Below are 16,658 nucleotides of genomic sequence, written 5' to 3' on the forward strand. Positions count from 1 at the left end.
GGCATGAACTTGGGAGAAAGGAAGGGAGGGAAAGAGATGCTGAGGTGGGGGAGGGAATGGGTTTTTGGATACAGAAGGCATGAACTTGGGAGAGAGGAAGGGAGGGAAAGAGATGCTGAGGTGGGGCTGGAATGGGTTTTTGGACACAGAAAGCATGAACTTGGGAGAGAGGAAAGGAGGGAAAGAGATGCTGAGGTGGGGGAGGGAATGGGTTTTTGCACACAGAAGGCATGGACTTGGGAGAGAGGAAGGGAGGGAAAGAGATGCTGAGGTGGGGGAGGGAATGGGTTTTTGGACACAGAAGGCATGGACTTGGGAGAGAGGAAGGGAGGGAAATAGATGCTGAGGTGGGGGAGGGAATGGGTTTTTGGACACAAGGCATGAACTTGGGAGAGAGGAAGGGAGGGAAAGAGATGCTGAGGTGGGGGAGGGAATGGGTTTTTGGACACAAGGCATGGACTTGGGAGAGAGGAAGGGAGGGAAATAGATGCTGAGGTGGGGGAGGGAATGGGTTTTTGGACACAAGGCATGAACTTGGGAGAGAGGAAGGGAGGGAAAGAGATGCTGAGGTGGGGGAGGGAAAGAGATGGTTGTGTACACGGGGAATAGAAGAAAGGAGAATTTTTGGTCATAGGGAGGGAGTGAGGTACAGACAGTGGCATACCAAGGTGGGGGTGGGGGCGGTCTGCCCCGGTTTTACGCCCCAAGGGGGTGCACAGCTGGCCACCCTCCAGTGTTCTCCCTAGGCTAGCAAACTGCGTCTCTTTAGCCACTTGAGTGCCACCGCCGCCATTGGGAACAGGCCGGTGCCAAGTTCTCCCTGCTTTTCCCTGTGGGGCCGACCAACTATCGCCACCCGCGTCAATTCTGTTGTCAGAGAGAACGTTCTGGGCCAGCCAATCGCTGCCTGGCTGGCCCAGAACGTCCTCTCCGATGTTAGAATTGACGTCGAGTGGCGAGAGTTGGTCGGCCCCGTGGGGAAGAGAAGCAGGGCGAACTCGGCACCGGCCTGTTCCCAATAGCGGCAGTGGCAGCCTATTCCCCAGTGGCGGTGGCAGCATTTTCCCAATGGTGGTGGCATAGGGGAGGGCAAGGAGAAAGAAAGAAAGGGGGGGACAGGGAGCCAAAAAAAAAAAAAAAGAAAGAGGGCTGGGTGAAACAAAGAAAAATGGGGCACGGAGAGAGAGAGAAAGACAGACATACAGAATGAAAGGGGGTATGGAGAGAGAGAAAAAGAAAGAAGGGGGCAGGGTGAAACAAAGAAAAAGTTTGGGGAGGGAATGAGGTCTGGAGGAGAGAAAGCATACAGGAGGCTGAAAAAAGAGAAGAAATATTGGATGCACAGTCAGAAGAATAAAGTGGAACCAGAGACTGATGAAATTACCAAAGGTAGGAAAATGATTTTATTTTCAATTTAGTGATCAAAATGTGTCCGTTTTGAGAATTTATATATGCTGTCTATATTTTGCACTATGGCCCCCTTTTACTAAACCGCAATAGCGTTTTTTAGCGCAGGGAGCCTATGAGCTTCAAGAGCAGCATGGGGCATTCAGCGCAGGTCCCTGCGCTAAAAACCGCTATCGCGGTTTAGTAAAAAGGGAGGGGGAATATTTGTCTATTTTTGTATAGTTGTTACTGAGGTGACATTGCATAAAGTTTATCTGCCTTGACCTCTTTGAAAACCCGCGGAATATAAATGATAATTAACATTTTCTCTGCGTACAGCGTGCTTTGTGTTTTTAAAATTTTATTGTTGGTAGATCATTTTGACTTGGCCACAAAGGTAAGGGGGAGGGAGGGGAGCTGCTGAAAGAGTCTAACTTGACGTGGTTGCAGGCTTACAAATCTTTTGGTCAAAGAGTGCGGCGACAGAGAAAAGTATGTGTGTATTCGGCCCATGAATGAAATCATTAAAACATTATAAATTGCTAATAAATTGAAATGAAAACCAAAGGATTGTGAATCAAATTGATTCTCTGACAATACAAAGATTCCAACCTTTAAAAATGATGTTACATAGTTCAGGCAACTTTATAAAGAGTTTTTAGATACTAAAATCTTGTTATTAAGGTTTAATTGACGTGCTGGCACTTTGAGGAAATTCTTTGGTTTTGTGCGGCAGTTTGGGCACTCGGGCTCAAAAAGGTTAGCCATCACTGCTCTATTGGATAGAATTTAATTCTGATATAACGCTTTCCAAATTTGTCCATGGTTTTGCACTCACAACCTGTAGGAACAGTGGCATAAACTCTGGTACTAGATGTTTTCTTTAGGGTAGACTCTACCAGCAACGATTTATGTTCAAGTTGTGGTCAATCAAACCTTGGGCAATACATAATTCTGTAGAGGGGAGCCTAACTTTCTGGGTGCAATAGTCACTGTCAGTGGAGTCTCCCAATTATTTAAGAGACTCCTTTAACAGAGGATGAATAGGCAATTTCAAAAGTTTTTAGGAGGCTCATCATAGTCTAATGCCTCCAGTAACTCAGCCCTGAGTTCCATAAGGGAGCTCTTTACTCAACTGCCTCATGTACCTGATGAAAGAAAGACTCTCAGGAGGAGATCTTCTCCTAGGTGGAGGGAGAGATAGTTCTGAAGGTATACCATATGATTCTGGAGCTGGAAAATCTCTCCCCCCCCCCGACCACTCTGATCTGACATTAAATCCGAGTCTTGACCTAGGTTCGTGAATTTTTTATGATGGCGGTACCGATTCTATTATACTGATTACAGGGATTGTCAGTACTTCAATGAGCGCTTTGAAGAAGCATATTTAGACTGAGAATGTCGATGTTTAGACAATGAATATTGATGCCCCAACAAGGAATGTTGATGGCTTGATGAAGAAGCTCGATGTTCTGAGGAAGATTCTCGATGCCAAATCCCAATGAGATGAATGGTGTCTCGATGTAGAATCTCTATATGACGATATATGTTGATATATGTTGATGATTGATGCGCCGATGAAGCTGAACATCGGCGCTTGGATCGAGAACGTCGATGTCCTCTGGATGTAGACCAATGTGCCACAGAACATAGACGATAACTTGAAGAATGTCATGCAAAGCAGAGCAACATTTGTAAGCAGACTCTGAAGCAATACCCTTTGCCCTATGAAAATTATGCTCAGGCAGGGTCGGTACCGATGAGGTTGGTGTTGACACTAGCATGGCATTATGACTTCAGGTTTGCGGCTGACGAAGCTTCTATTGGGATGTATCAATAGAAGCTTCGTCAGCCTCAAACCTGAAGTCATAATGCCACTGTACAGAACCATGGTGAGACCTCATCTGGAATACTGTGTGCAATTCTGGAGGCCACATTACCGTAAAGACGTGCTTAGAGTTGAGTCGGTTTAGCGGATGGCCACTAGGATGATCTCTGGGCTCAAGGGTCTCTCGTATGAAGAAAGACTAAACAAATTGCAGCTCTACACTCTAGAGGAACGCAGGGAAAGGGGGGACATGATTGAGACATTTAAATACATCACAGGACGTGTCGAGGGGGAAGACGACATCTTCTTTCTCAAAGGACCCTCGGTCACAAGGGGACACCCGCTCAAACTCAGAGGAGGGAAATTTAATGGTGACACAGAAAGAGTAGTAGATCACTGGAACAAGCTTCCAGTGCAGGTGATCAAGGCCACCAGCGTGCTTGACTTTAAGAATAAATGGGACATCCACGTGGGATCCTTACAAGGGTCGAGATAAGGAACTAGGACATTAGCACTCAGACTTAATGGGGGGGGGTCAGTAGAGTGGGCAGACTTGATGGGCTATAGCCCTTTTCTGCTGTCATCTTTCTATGTTTCTATGAACATATTATCAAACTCTCTGCACAGAAAGTCATCGACTTGGGATCGGAAATCATGTACCGATACCTGAGACTGAGCGGACATCAATGGTACTGCAGGGTGTCAGGGTAGGAGACATTGAAGAGGAAGCACGCCCCAGTAAGACACCATTTGCACAGATTGAGAGCGTTGATGCTGAGGCTTGGCCTGCATCGAAGGACTCGATGCTGATGAGGCCCGCGACGCTAGTTGGGAAGTAGAAGGATTCTTAGCAGGCATCCTGGACGAATGTCGATGCCAAAGACGACGCAGGAACTGGTGGTACTGATGATGAGGATTTATCCAGCATACTGAGACTGAACAGTTTCTCCTGCTGAAGTCGCCTCAAGTGAATGTTTTTGAACAGTGGAACAACGAATACAGGATTCCACCCAGTGTTCAGGTCCCAAAACAGGATACACCAGTTATGCGGGTCAGTGATCGAAATATGCCACTGACACCAATAGCACTTCTTGAATCCCATCAATGGCTTCGACATGGATGGAAAAACTTGATCGGCTAAATTAAACTCAATTTTATTTAACAAAAGAAAACTCACAGATCACAATAGTCTCCCTGCCCTCAGAAAGAAAAGAAGGAAGAAAAGCAAAAGAAAAATAAGTCTTTTTTTAAAATCATGAAGATTAAAGAAACAAACCAACGAACTAAAATAAAATGAAATTAAAGTTGAAAAAACGAACTTCTTCGCTCTGCGGAAAATGAAGAACTGAGGTAATGCAAACCCTCGTCAGGCGGGAAGACACTTGCGCATGCATGGTACTGGGCAGTCTTAAAGCTTTTGAATTCTTAAAGTGCCAGTGCACTTTTCACTGTCCGTACTGAGCTCAGCGGATGACGTCACCCACATGTGAGAATATGCTGCCTGCTTGTCCTTGAATAAAATCCTTTAGTCTCCAAAACCTGACTAAGCAATCTAATTCAGACAGAACCTCTTCCCTATTGTGAGGCAGGATGAAGAATGCAAAGAACATTTGTTTTGAGGATATACATAGTTTTTTTTAAATAAATTGACACATTGAACACTGACAGCACAGACCTCCTCCAAATAATTCCTTGTGGGCCTCTAACAATACAGCAACACCAATGTTATCCTTGGTCATCACTCTATTTAACATGGCTTCTGATCCTTCTGAGTTCGCCATTGCCACCTGGTTGAATTCCACGGTATGCTTCTGTACCAAAGCAAATCTACAACAGAAAGAATAAGAAAGAGGGGTAACAAATTGTAACCTGCACAGCAAATGTAAATAAGGAATGCGATAAGACAGGTTCCTATATATGTCCTAGTGACCCCACAGTGTCAGTCCTGAGAACCACAATAAATATGCATACACCAAAACCTCAATATTTGTAGATCTCCCACATGCACATTCAATTTGGGAATTCTGAAAACTTGATTTTCTGTGGGGTCTTTAAGACAGATTTGGGAACCACCAAGGCAGTAGCAGTGCATGGTAAATAAAGGCAGTACAAGCAAATCTATCATAACACAATGATAAAAAGCAGGCAAAAAAGAAGAACCTCTTGTCTTAGGATAAAGATACACCAACAAAGAAAAGACAAGGTGGATGTCTAAATCAACCAATATTAGTCTTTATTGAGATAAACAAACATTAAAATAGTCCCAACAAGGATCCCTGTTTCGGTATAGCAAAATAACACCTTATTCAGGGGACACTCATTGATAATGCACTGTCCAAATAAAAGCTGAAGCAGAATCGCCAAGCTGTAGCAAGTTGAACGCAGCAAAACTAATAAAGACTAATATTGGTTGATTTAGATATCCACCTTGTCTTTTCTTTGTTGGTATACAATGATAAAAGTAAAATGAACTCAGCACACATTCAGAGCCTCTATTTACAAGTCCTTGCGGCAGATTTTAATTGCTCTTTGTAATGAAAATTAGAAAAGGGAAGATCTCACATTTTCATGAACTCAAATGTCTCACATAGATACCTCACCTACAAAAAGATTAGATTTTTACTTGGATAATCTTCTTTTTGTTAAAGCACATAGGAGTCTGTTTTTGAGGTGAATATCCTCTGGTTGCGAATAATTGAAGTAGGATATCAATCACATCTTTCAGCTCCTCCTCCTTCACCAGTGGAAGTGCCCTCTTCAGTTTGTACCAAAGCAATCGATATCTACTATAACAGAAAAAAACAGAAGGGACACAAGGAGCTTTCCTGAAATAATTATATATTTCTGTTCTGCTCTGTAACTCATAAAAAAAGAATAGTTAGTATGAATTAATAACATAGGCATATCAACAAACCAACTTGCTGTGTGCAACAAACAAACGCATAAGGAGCTCAGGCACTTATTGCTTTGTTTGTCATATATAATTACATGTACTTTCACCTGACAGGAAAAAAACCTCCAGTTCTGAACCATAGATTTATCTGATGCAAAAAGCAGCTGCACTGAAAACAGACTCTTATTGTGTTTTAACAGAATTAAGATTATCCAGGTAAGAACCCAATCTTCCATTCTGTTACATAAACATAGGCGTTGGTACTAGAAGTAACATATCAAATCAGTTGGCAGACACCTAAGGACAGATGAGCCTGCCCACAACCCATAAGTGGCGTCCTCCCAAACTACCACATCCACTGTAGAATCTTGTAAAGGTATGGAGAGTAGACTAAGTAGCTGCTCTACAGATCTCTTCAGGTGGTACAGCCCTGTTTTCTTCCCAGGAAACCATCACACTTCTAGTCCTTCTCCAAACTCACTATCTGCTCCTCTGATCTGATTTCCACCCATTTAATCTGCACTCTCTCTTCTACTGTCATTCCTTCCTTCTGTCACATCCTTATCACTTTCCATTGCAACTGTCCCTGATGACTTAAAACATATCGTAATTACACCACTCCTCAGAAACCTTCACTGTACCCTACCTGCCCTTCCAACTATCTCCCCCATCTTCCTCTTCCCCTTCTTATTCAAGCTACTTTAATATGCTGTTCACCACTGTTGCCTTGACTTTCTGTTATCCCTAGCTATTTTTGACCTACTCCAATTAAGCTTTCGTCCCCTTCACTCTAAGGAAGCTGCCCTTGCTAAAATCTCCAATGACCAGTTCCTGGCTAGATCCAAATGCCTCTGTTCTATCTTCATCCTTCTCGATCTATCCGCTGCTTTTGACATTGGAGCCCACCACTTGATACCCTGTCCTCACTTGGATTTCAAGACTTTCTTGGTTTTCTTCGTCATCACACATCTGCAGAAGACTTGACACAATATTTTTGCTCTAACTTGTATGTACTTTAAGAGGTTCTAGTCAAAATTTGCCAGAAATCATTCTAACTTTTTATATTCAACAGAATATAAAAAGCCTGATTTAAATTGGAGTACTTTTTCCAATCTTGAATTGGCATTTTAAAAAAACCTTATGCAAAATATATGCATCTCCTATCGCTTGCTCAAACTGTGCCCCTCCCCCCCCCCCCCCCGGTGTACTATGGGTTTTTCAATAAAATTCCAGAAAGAGCTTTTTAGGAAGCTAATCAATATGCTGGGGCAAGGGGAGTTTTCTAAACAAAAAGGGCATATTATCATTACCCCAATTATAAAGACCAGAAACTTCCAACAACTCGGGTCTCTATTACAGACCCATTGCGTCTATACCTTTGTTTGTTAAAATAATGAAAGGTATAGTTCACTACCAACTAATGGAATATTTAGAACGATATGCTCTATTGCATAATTCTCAGTCGGGGTTCTGACTACTCTATAGTACCGAGACAGTTTTAGCTTCAATACTGGACCATCTATTCGCTTTATTTAGTAGAGGGCATGGAGCAATTTGATTTAAGCAGTGACCTTGATTTGGTAGACATGTGTTACTGTTTAATGGTTTGAGTTTCTTGCAATCTCTGAAACATAGAATAAGCCCAGGTGCAATTCTCTAAAGAGCATCATTACGTGATTGACATGCAATCGGTAGCCGCCAATATTGATGCCCTTTAGAGAATCCAGGCCTAAATGCATATGCATGTGCAATTCCTGCTAAATCCACTAGCAAATATTTTTATTTTTTGCATGGGCAGAGTTAATAGCATATATGGATGCCCGATTCTGATTATGCCTTTACAGAGTAAAAATTAAAACGGAAAGTGTACACCAAGATGAAGGTGAAGGAGACCACAAAGATGCAAGATATGCATGACTTTGGGATAGTCATGAAACATCTATAGAACTATATGAGTGAAAGCATATACCAAAAGTGCTATATCGAATACATGACCTTTATCCTAATCCTTAAAAAAGAAGAAATTGAGGACCTACATTAACAGCACACCTCAGAACAGTAAACTCTCAGTTATTTGGCACCCATGGAGATTTGTGGATGCCAGATACTATAGTTTCTGGTTGCTTGAGAGTTACTGAAAAAAAAAATTTGTCTCCCTTCTCACCTCACTCTCTTCCTCTCTATCATCCCCCACCCCCACTTAGGTCCAGCATCTGTTCCTCCCTTCCTACCCTCCTTTCTAGTCTGGGTCACTTTCTCTCCCCTTACTTATGAGCCCAGCATTCATCCATCTCCCCTCCCCTGCTGGACTCTCCTCCCCCACACACATTTACATAACATAATATAACATCGTACTTATAAACCGTGTAACCGTAAGTCCAACGTGGTTAACAAAAGATTAAAATTAAAATAACATAAGAACATAAGCAATGCCTCTGCTGGGTCAGACCTGAGGTCCATCTTGCCCAGCAGTCCGCTCACGCAGCGGCCCAACAGGTCCAGGACCTGAGCAGTAATCCTCTATTTATACCCTTCTATTCCCTTTTCCAGCAGGAAAATGTCCAATCCTCTCTTAAAGCACAGTTACTTACCGTAACAGGTGTTATCCAGGGACAGCAGGCAGATATTCTTAACGCATGGGTGGGTGACGTCACCGACGGAGCCCCGGTACGGACCTTTTTAACTAGAAAGTTCTAGTTGGCCGCATCGCGCATGCGCGAGTGCCTTCCCGCCCGACGGAGGAGAGCGTGGTCCCCAGTTAAGATAAGCCAGCTAAGAAGCCAACCCGGGGAGGAGGGTGGGACGTAAGAATATCTGCCTGCTGTCCCTGGATAACACCTGTTACGGTAAGTAACTGTGCTTTATCCCAGGACAAGCAGGCAGCATATTCTTAACGCATGGGTGACCTCCAAGCTAACAGAGAGGGAGGAGGGATGGTTGGCCATTAGGAAAATAAATTTTGTAACACAGATTGGCCGAAGTGTCCATCCCGTCTGGAGAAGGCATCCAGACAGTAGTGAGTAGTGAACGTGTGAACTGAGGACCAAGTGGCAGCCTTGCAGTTTTCCTCGATGGGCGTGGAACGGAGGAAAGCCACAGAAGCGGCCATAGCTCTGACCCTGTGGGCCGTGACAGCACCTTCCAGTGAGAGACCGGCCCGAGCATAACAGAACGCAATACAGGCAGCAAGCCAGTTGGAAAGCGTCCGTTTAGAGACATTACGACCTGGACGGTTAGGATCGAAGGTCAGAAAGAGCTGAGGGGACGAGCGGTGAGCCCTGGTACGGTCAAGGTAGTATGCAAGGGCAAGCTTACAATCCAGCGTGTGCAACGCCTGTTCCCCAGGATGAGAATGGGGTTTAGGGAAAAAGACAGGCAACACAATGGACTGGTTGAGGTGAAAAGCCGAGACCACCTTGGGAAGGAATTTAGGATGGGTACGCAGAACCACCTTGTCATGGTGAAAAACAGTGAACGGTGGATTGGCGACCAGTGCGTGCATCTCACTAACCCTCCTGGCAGAGGTGATGGCAATGAGGAAAAGCACCTTCCATGTTAGAAGTTTGAGCGAAGTTGTGGCAAGAGGCTCAAAAGGGGGTTTCATGAGGGCTGATAAAACCACATTCAGGTCCCAGACGACAGGAGGAGGCTTCAGAGGTAGTTTGACATTGAAGAGGCCTCTCATGAACCGGGAAACCAGTGGATGAGCCGTGAGAGGTTTTCCGAGGATAGGCTCATGAAACGCAGTGATGGCACTGAGGTGGACTCTGATTGAGGTAGACTTGAGGCCAGCGTCGGACAGAGAGAGCAAATAGTCCAGTACAGTTTCCACCGCTAATGAGGTGGGATCGTGATGATGCAGTAGACACCAAGAGGAGAACCTGGTCCACTTCTGATGGTAACATTGGAGGGTGGCCGGTTTCCTGGAGGCATCCAAAATGCGACGGACAGGCTGAGACAGATTCTCTGGAGAGGTCAGCCCGAGAGAAACCAAGCTGTCAGGTGGAGCGAGGACAGGTTGGGATATAGTAGAGACTGATGCTGCTGTGTAAGTAGAGTAGGAAACACAGGAAGAGGAATGGGCTCCCTGGAGCTGAGCTGGAGCAGGAGGGAGAACCAGTGTTGGCGAGGTCACCGAGGAGCGATGAGAATCATGGTGGCTCTGTCCCTGCGGAGTTTGAATAACATCCGCAACATCAGAGGCAGTGGAGGAAAGGCATAGAGGAACCGATCCGTCCAGTCGAGCAGGAATGCATCTGGGGCTAGACGATGAGGAGAGTAGAGTCTGGAGCAGAACTGGGGCAGCTGATGGTTGTGAGGAGCTGCAAAGAGGTCCACCTGAGGAGTGCCCCAGAGAGTGAAGATGGAGTGGAGTGTGGGAGGATCCAAGGTCCACTTGTGAGGTTGAAGGATGCGGCTGAGATTGTCGGCCAGGGAGTTCTGTTCGCCCTGGATATAGACGGCCTTGAGGAAGAGACTGCGGGCCGTGGCCCAGGTCCAGATGCGGATGGCCTCCTGACAGAGGAGGGGAGATCCGGTGCCGCCTTGCTTGTTTATGTAGTACATGGCGACTTGGTTGTCTGTGCACAGGAGAAGAACCTGAGGGTAGAGAAGGTGCTGGAAGGCCTTGAGAGCATAGAACATGGCTCTCAGTTCCAGGAAATTGATGTGATGTAGACGCTCTTGAGGAGTCCAGAGACTCTGGGTGCGCAGATCTCCCAGGTGAGCTCCCCACGCATAGGGGGAGGCATCCGTGGTGATGATCCTGGAGTGAGGGGGCAGATGAAAGAGGAGACCCCTGGAAAGATTTGAGGAGTTCAACCACCATTGAAGAGATTGCTGAAGAGACAATGTCACAGAGATGGGATGAGAAAGAGGATCCGTGGTCTGTGACCATTGGTTGGCCAGAGTCCATTGAGGTGTCCGGAGGTGGAGTCGTGCCAGAGGAAGCACATGGACCGTCGAGGCCATGTGGCCCAGGAGGATCATCATATGCCGAGCTGGAATAGAGCGACAAAGGAGCACCTGACGGCAGAGATGGAGCAGGGTCCGTTGGCGGTCGGAGGGAAGAAACGCCCTCATCAGAGTGGTGTCGAGAACTGCTCCAATGAACTGAAGTCGCTGTGTGGGAAGCAGATGCGACTTGGGGTAGTTGATCTCGAATCCCAGGAGATGGAGGAAAGAGATGGTGTGTTGAGTGGCTTGTAGCACAAGCGGAGACGTAGGTGCTTTCACCAACCAATCGTCCAAGTAGGGGAATACCTGGAGGTTGTGAGACCTGAGGAAGGCCGCCACCACAATAAGGCACTTGGTGAACACCCTGGGCGATGATGCGAGGCCAAAGGGTAGCACTTTGTACTGATAGTGGCGGTGCTGTACCTGAAATCGGAGGTAGCGACGTGAAGTCAGATGGATTGGAATGTGAGTGTAGGCCTCTTTGAGGTCTAGGGAACATAGCCAGTCGTGTTGAGAGAGAAGAGGGTAAAGCGTGGCCAGGGAGAGCATCCTGAACTTTTCCTTGACCAGACACTTGTTGAGGTCCCTGAGATCGAGGATGGGACGGAGGTCTCCCGTCTTCTTGGGTACCAGGAAGTAGCGGGAGTAGAATCCCTGACCCCTTTGGTCTGGGGGAACTTCTTCGATGGCATTGAGAAGAAGGAGGGATTGGATCTCCCTCAGGAGGAGTGGAGTTTGGGAGGAATGAGAAGCAGACTCTACGGGAGGATTGTCTGGTGGAAGAGTCTGGAAGTTGAGGGAGTAGCCGTGGCGGATGATGTTGAGTACCCACTGGTCTGATGTGATGACCTCCCAACGGTTGAGAAAAATTGTGAGGCGGCCTCCGATAGGTTGAGGAAGAGGCACCGAGGATTGGAGACTGGCTATGCTCTGGAGAAAAGAGTCAAAAGGGCTGAGATGGTTTTGACTGCGGGAGAGGCTTGGCCGGTTGGTGAGACTGTGAACGTGCTTGAGATTGGTGCTGCTGACGTGGTCGGCGAGGCTGTTGATGCTGAGGCGGGTTGAGGGGTCTGGCCGAAAACCTGCGTTGGTAGGAAGACTGCTGTTTGTAGGGGCGAGCAGGTGGAGTCTTCTTTTTGGGTTTGATCAGGGTATCCCACCTGGTCTCGTGTGCCGAGAGTTTCTGGGTAGTTGAGTCCAGGGACTCCCCAAAGAGTTCATCACCAAGACAAGGTGCGTTGGCTAGGAGGTCCTGGTGATTGATATCAAGGTCAGAAACCCGCAGCCAGGCCAAGCGCCTCATGGCGACAGCCATGGCAGAGGCTCGAAAGGTCAGTTCAAAAGAGTCATAAATGGATCTCACCATAAATTTCCGGAGTTGGAGTAAGCTGGAAATTTGCTGTTGAAAAATCGGGATCTTACGCTCAAGGATGTACTTTTGGATGGAGGAGAGTTGTTGCACCAAATGCTTCAGATAGAAGGAGAAGTGGAAGGTGTAATTATTAGCTCTGTTGGCAAGCATGGAATTTTGATAAAGGCGCTTGCCAAATTTATCCATCGTTCTGCCTTCTCTGCCAGGAGGTGTGGAGGCATAGACACTTGAACCCTGGGCTTTCTTTAAGGTGGACTCCACAAGAAGGGATTCATGGGGCAGTTGAGGTTTATTGAACCCCGGGATAGGAATGACCCTGTACAAACTATCCAGTTTTCGAGGGGCACCCGGTACCATGAGGGGGTTTTCCCAATTCTTTAAAAAGTTTCCCGTAAGATGTCGTGTACGGGTAACTTTAAAAATTCCTTGGGAGGTTGTTCGAAGTCCAAGGCGTCAAGGAAAGCCTGGGATTTCTTAGAGTCGGACTCTAAAGGGATAGATAGAGCTGCCGACATTTCCCTTAGAAATTTTGTGAACGAGGACTGTTCAGGTTTGGAACTGGTATCGACCATCGAGGGTTCCTCGTCTGTTGATGAAGCCTCATCATCGGTACCAGGTGGGGATTCTTCCCATAAGTCCGGGTCCCTGACGTCGGTGTGCACGGGACGGGACGGTGGTGCGGACGGCTCAGTGTGGCGAGTCTTAGAGAGAGATTTGCCAGAGCGCATCGAGACGGTACCGGGGGAAGAAGACCGGTGCCGGTACTGGTCACAGGGGGACTGTTGTCGGTCTCGATGTCGGGGAGGGTCTGCATCAGAGCGGGGTTGCACCGGAGGAGGAAGTGGTTCAGCCGCGAGTACCGGCATGGAGGTGTTCAATGGTACCGATGGTGTCGACACCGGTGGTATGGTGCGAGGCTCGGGCCGGTCCAGTACCGGAAGGAGCGGGGCCAATATTGCGGGCAACAAGTGCTGGAGTTGCTGTTGAAGTTGTTCCTGCAATTGACTATAGAGTATGGCCGCAATGCGGTCGTCCAGAGGAGGCACCGGTACCGCTTTTTTTTTTTTTTTCGGTACCATAGGTGCCGCTCCATGCCCCGGCGATGAGGAGCCGATGACGAGGCACTCACCGAGATCGGGGCGGAGCGTTTGCGGGGTCAGCGTGATGCCGGGAGGACCGGCGTCGCCGGTGTGGCAGGAGGGCGCTCAAGGGAAGTGGAAGGCTTCTTAGCCGGCTTACCTGGTGCCAGCGACCCCGAGGATGGATCAGTCATCGTCGAAGTAGTCGGTGCCGACTTTTGTGGTGCCGATGACGGCGTGGCCGATTCCATGGCAGACCCGGTACCGAACAGGATATTCTGTTGGATCTGTCTATTTTTTAAAGTACGTTTTTTAAGAGTAGCACAGCGGGTGCAGGTGTCAGCCCGATGCTCTGGACCCAGGCACTGTAGGCACCAATTGTGCGGGTCAGTGAGAGAGATCGGGCGTGCACACCGCTGGCACTTCTTAAAGCCCGGCTGAGGGGGCATGAAGGGAAACACGGCCTCCGCAAAATCAAAACCGGAGGCCTGTATGGTGGCAACAGGCCCCGCTGGGGCCGGCCTGAAAAATAAAAGAAAATAAAGTTGTTGTTTTTTTTTTTTTACAAAAAAATAACGAAAAAGAAACCCGAAGGGAAAAGAACAAAAAAGGAAGAATTTCGCGAGCGGGAAGGCAAAATCTGAAATTTCAACGGCCGTTGAAACACATGCGTCTTCTTCGCTCCGCGGAAACGAAGAAACTGGGGACCACGCTCTCCTCCGTCGGGCGGGAAGGCACTCGCGCATGCGCGGTGCGGCCAACTAGAACTTGCTAGTTAAAAAGGTCCGTACCGGGGCTCCGTCGGTGACATCACCCATGCGTTAAGAATATGCTGCCTGCTTGTCCTGGGATAAATCCCAGTACTGTATTCTGCCCTATAACGTCCTCTGGAAGCGCATTCCAAGTGTCCACCACACGTTGGGTAAAGAAGAACTTCCTGGCATTTGTATTGAATCTGTCCCCTTTCAACTTTTCCGAATGCCCTCTTGTTCTTTTATTTTTTGAAAGTTTGAAGAATCTGTCCCTCTCTACTCTCTCTATGCCCCTCATGATCTTATAAGTCTCTATCATATCCCCTCTAAGTCTCCTCTTCTTCAGGGAAAAGAGACCCAGTTTCTCCAATCTCTCAGCGTATGAAAGGTTTTCCATCCCTTTTATCAGATGTGTCGCTCTTCTCTGAACTCTCTCGAGTAACGCCATATCCTTCTTAAGGTATGGCGACCAAAACTGGACGCAGTATTCCAGGTGTGGGCGCACCATCGCCCGATATAGCGGCAGGATAACTTCTTTTGTCCTGGTTGTAATACCCTTCTTGATTATACCTAGCATTCTATTCGCTCTCTTAGCAGCCGCTGCGCTCTGTGCCGTCGGCTTCATTGACCTGTCCACCATTATCCCCATACATAAGAAACATATTAATTAATTCACCAGGTACTTTGAAAAAAGGTAAGTTTTCAATTGAGTTCTAAAATGTTTGTAAGAACAAGCGCTACTCAACAAAGGTCAAAATTTCTTATCGTAGGAAGCAGCCTGGAATGCTAATGTATGATCCAAAGATTTCTTGCTTTCACAACCCTGAACAGATGAAAAAAGAAACAAAGCATGTGATCCTCTTCTATGTTTATAAAAAGCTATAAGGAATCTGTCAGTTATATAAATTGGAGCAATACCATACACGACTTTATAACAAAGACAACCCAACTTAAAGAAGACGTGAGCCTCCACCAGAAGCCAGTGCAACTCGCGATAGAAGGGCGTCACATGGACATATTTCCTCAAACCATAAATCAATTTCACTGCCTTATTCTGATTTAATCTAAGTCTAGCCATTTCTTTCTTGGTGCATGTTAAATAGACTATATTACAACAGTCAAGAAGACTCAACAACAATGATTGAACTAGAAGTTTGAAAGCAGAAAACTCAAAATATGGTTTTATGTTACGCAACTTCCATAATGTATAATAACCCTTTTGTACCACAGCATCTATTTGCTTTTTCATGGTCAGATGTTGATCAATAACAGCTCCCAGTATTTTAATCATCGGATTAACTGTATACGGTATTCAGTCTATTGTAATTGATGGTTCATGTAAAATCTTATGTGGAGATGCAACAAAGAACTTGGTCTTATCATGATTTAATTTAAGCTTAAATTCCTGCATCCATGAATCCATCACTTTCAATATAGATTCAATCATCTGAGTGATATGGGACAAAGATGTATTACAAGAAATAATAATCGTGATGTCATCAGCATAACTAAACAGTCTTGAACCCAATTCATTCAAATGAAGACCCAAAGAGGAGAGATACACATTAAATAAAGTAGATGAAAGTGGGGAGCCTTTAAACCACGAGAGAACGTTACCTTGTAATCCTAAAACATCCACCCTCCCCTCCGGTCTGTCATTCCTCTCTCCGCCAAGGTCTGGCCTCCTGGACCACCCTCACTTACCCGAAGCAGCAGTGGCAGCTGGGCAGCACTGTAAACAGGCTGCTTGCAGCCAGCACCTGGCAGAGTTCATAGTCTGTTGCGCGCGAGACACCAGCGCGCCGACAATCCAGCACTGACAATTCGGCGCAAGAAAGAAGCGCGCCACAAAAAAACCTGAATTTTAAAGAGCTCTGAAGCGGGGTGTGAATGGGGGTTCCCTCTAAGCTGAGCAGGAGTCCTCCACCCACAGTCTCACCAATAGAGGGTGCTGTTTTACTGTCACATTTTTCAATTGTGAGGGACAGGCAAGTTCTGCAGGACTCCAGGGAACATACCTGTCCTTAGCGACTGAAAATATTCCACCCCCTAGTGGTAGCAATGCAGCTGGAGGACACCTGCTCAGCTTAGAGGGAACACACACCACCTCCCCCCCCCCCCCACTTTACTGCATAGTGTTTGCGCTGATGTTGGAGGGGTTAGGGGGTTGAAACCGGCATTATAGAGAAAATGGAACTTTTTCTGATTTTTTCAGGAAAAGTTCCATTTTCTCTATAATGTGGGGGTTGCACCCCCCACAACCCCCCTCAATGGCAGCACGAACACGATGCAGTACAGTGGGGGGGGGGGTTTCCTCCACATACAGCCCGTCTGAGCTCTTTAAAACGAAGTTTTCCAGCGGTGCGCTTCTTTCTTGCACCGAATTGTCAGC

The 16,658-nt window shown here is 46.7% G+C and overlaps 1 protein-coding gene across 6 annotated transcripts in view; it reads right to left on the bottom strand.

Moving 5' to 3' along the window:
• Positions 1-16,658, bottom strand: part of CNOT6L (CCR4-NOT transcription complex subunit 6 like) — a 188,195-nt gene that overhangs the window by 24,625 nt on the left and 146,912 nt on the right. For all 6 annotated transcript variants that reach the window (XM_033963350.1, XM_033963321.1, XM_033963340.1 and 3 more), the window contains one exon: positions 4,890-5,041. In XM_033963350.1, the coding sequence (XP_033819241.1) occupies positions 4,890-5,041 (152 nt within the window). The remainder of the gene's footprint in view (positions 1-4,889; positions 5,042-16,658) is intronic.

Source organism: Geotrypetes seraphini, chromosome 1 (assembly GCF_902459505.1).
Source record: "Geotrypetes seraphini chromosome 1, aGeoSer1.1, whole genome shotgun sequence".
NCBI lineage: Eukaryota > Metazoa > Chordata > Amphibia > Gymnophiona > Dermophiidae > Geotrypetes > Geotrypetes seraphini.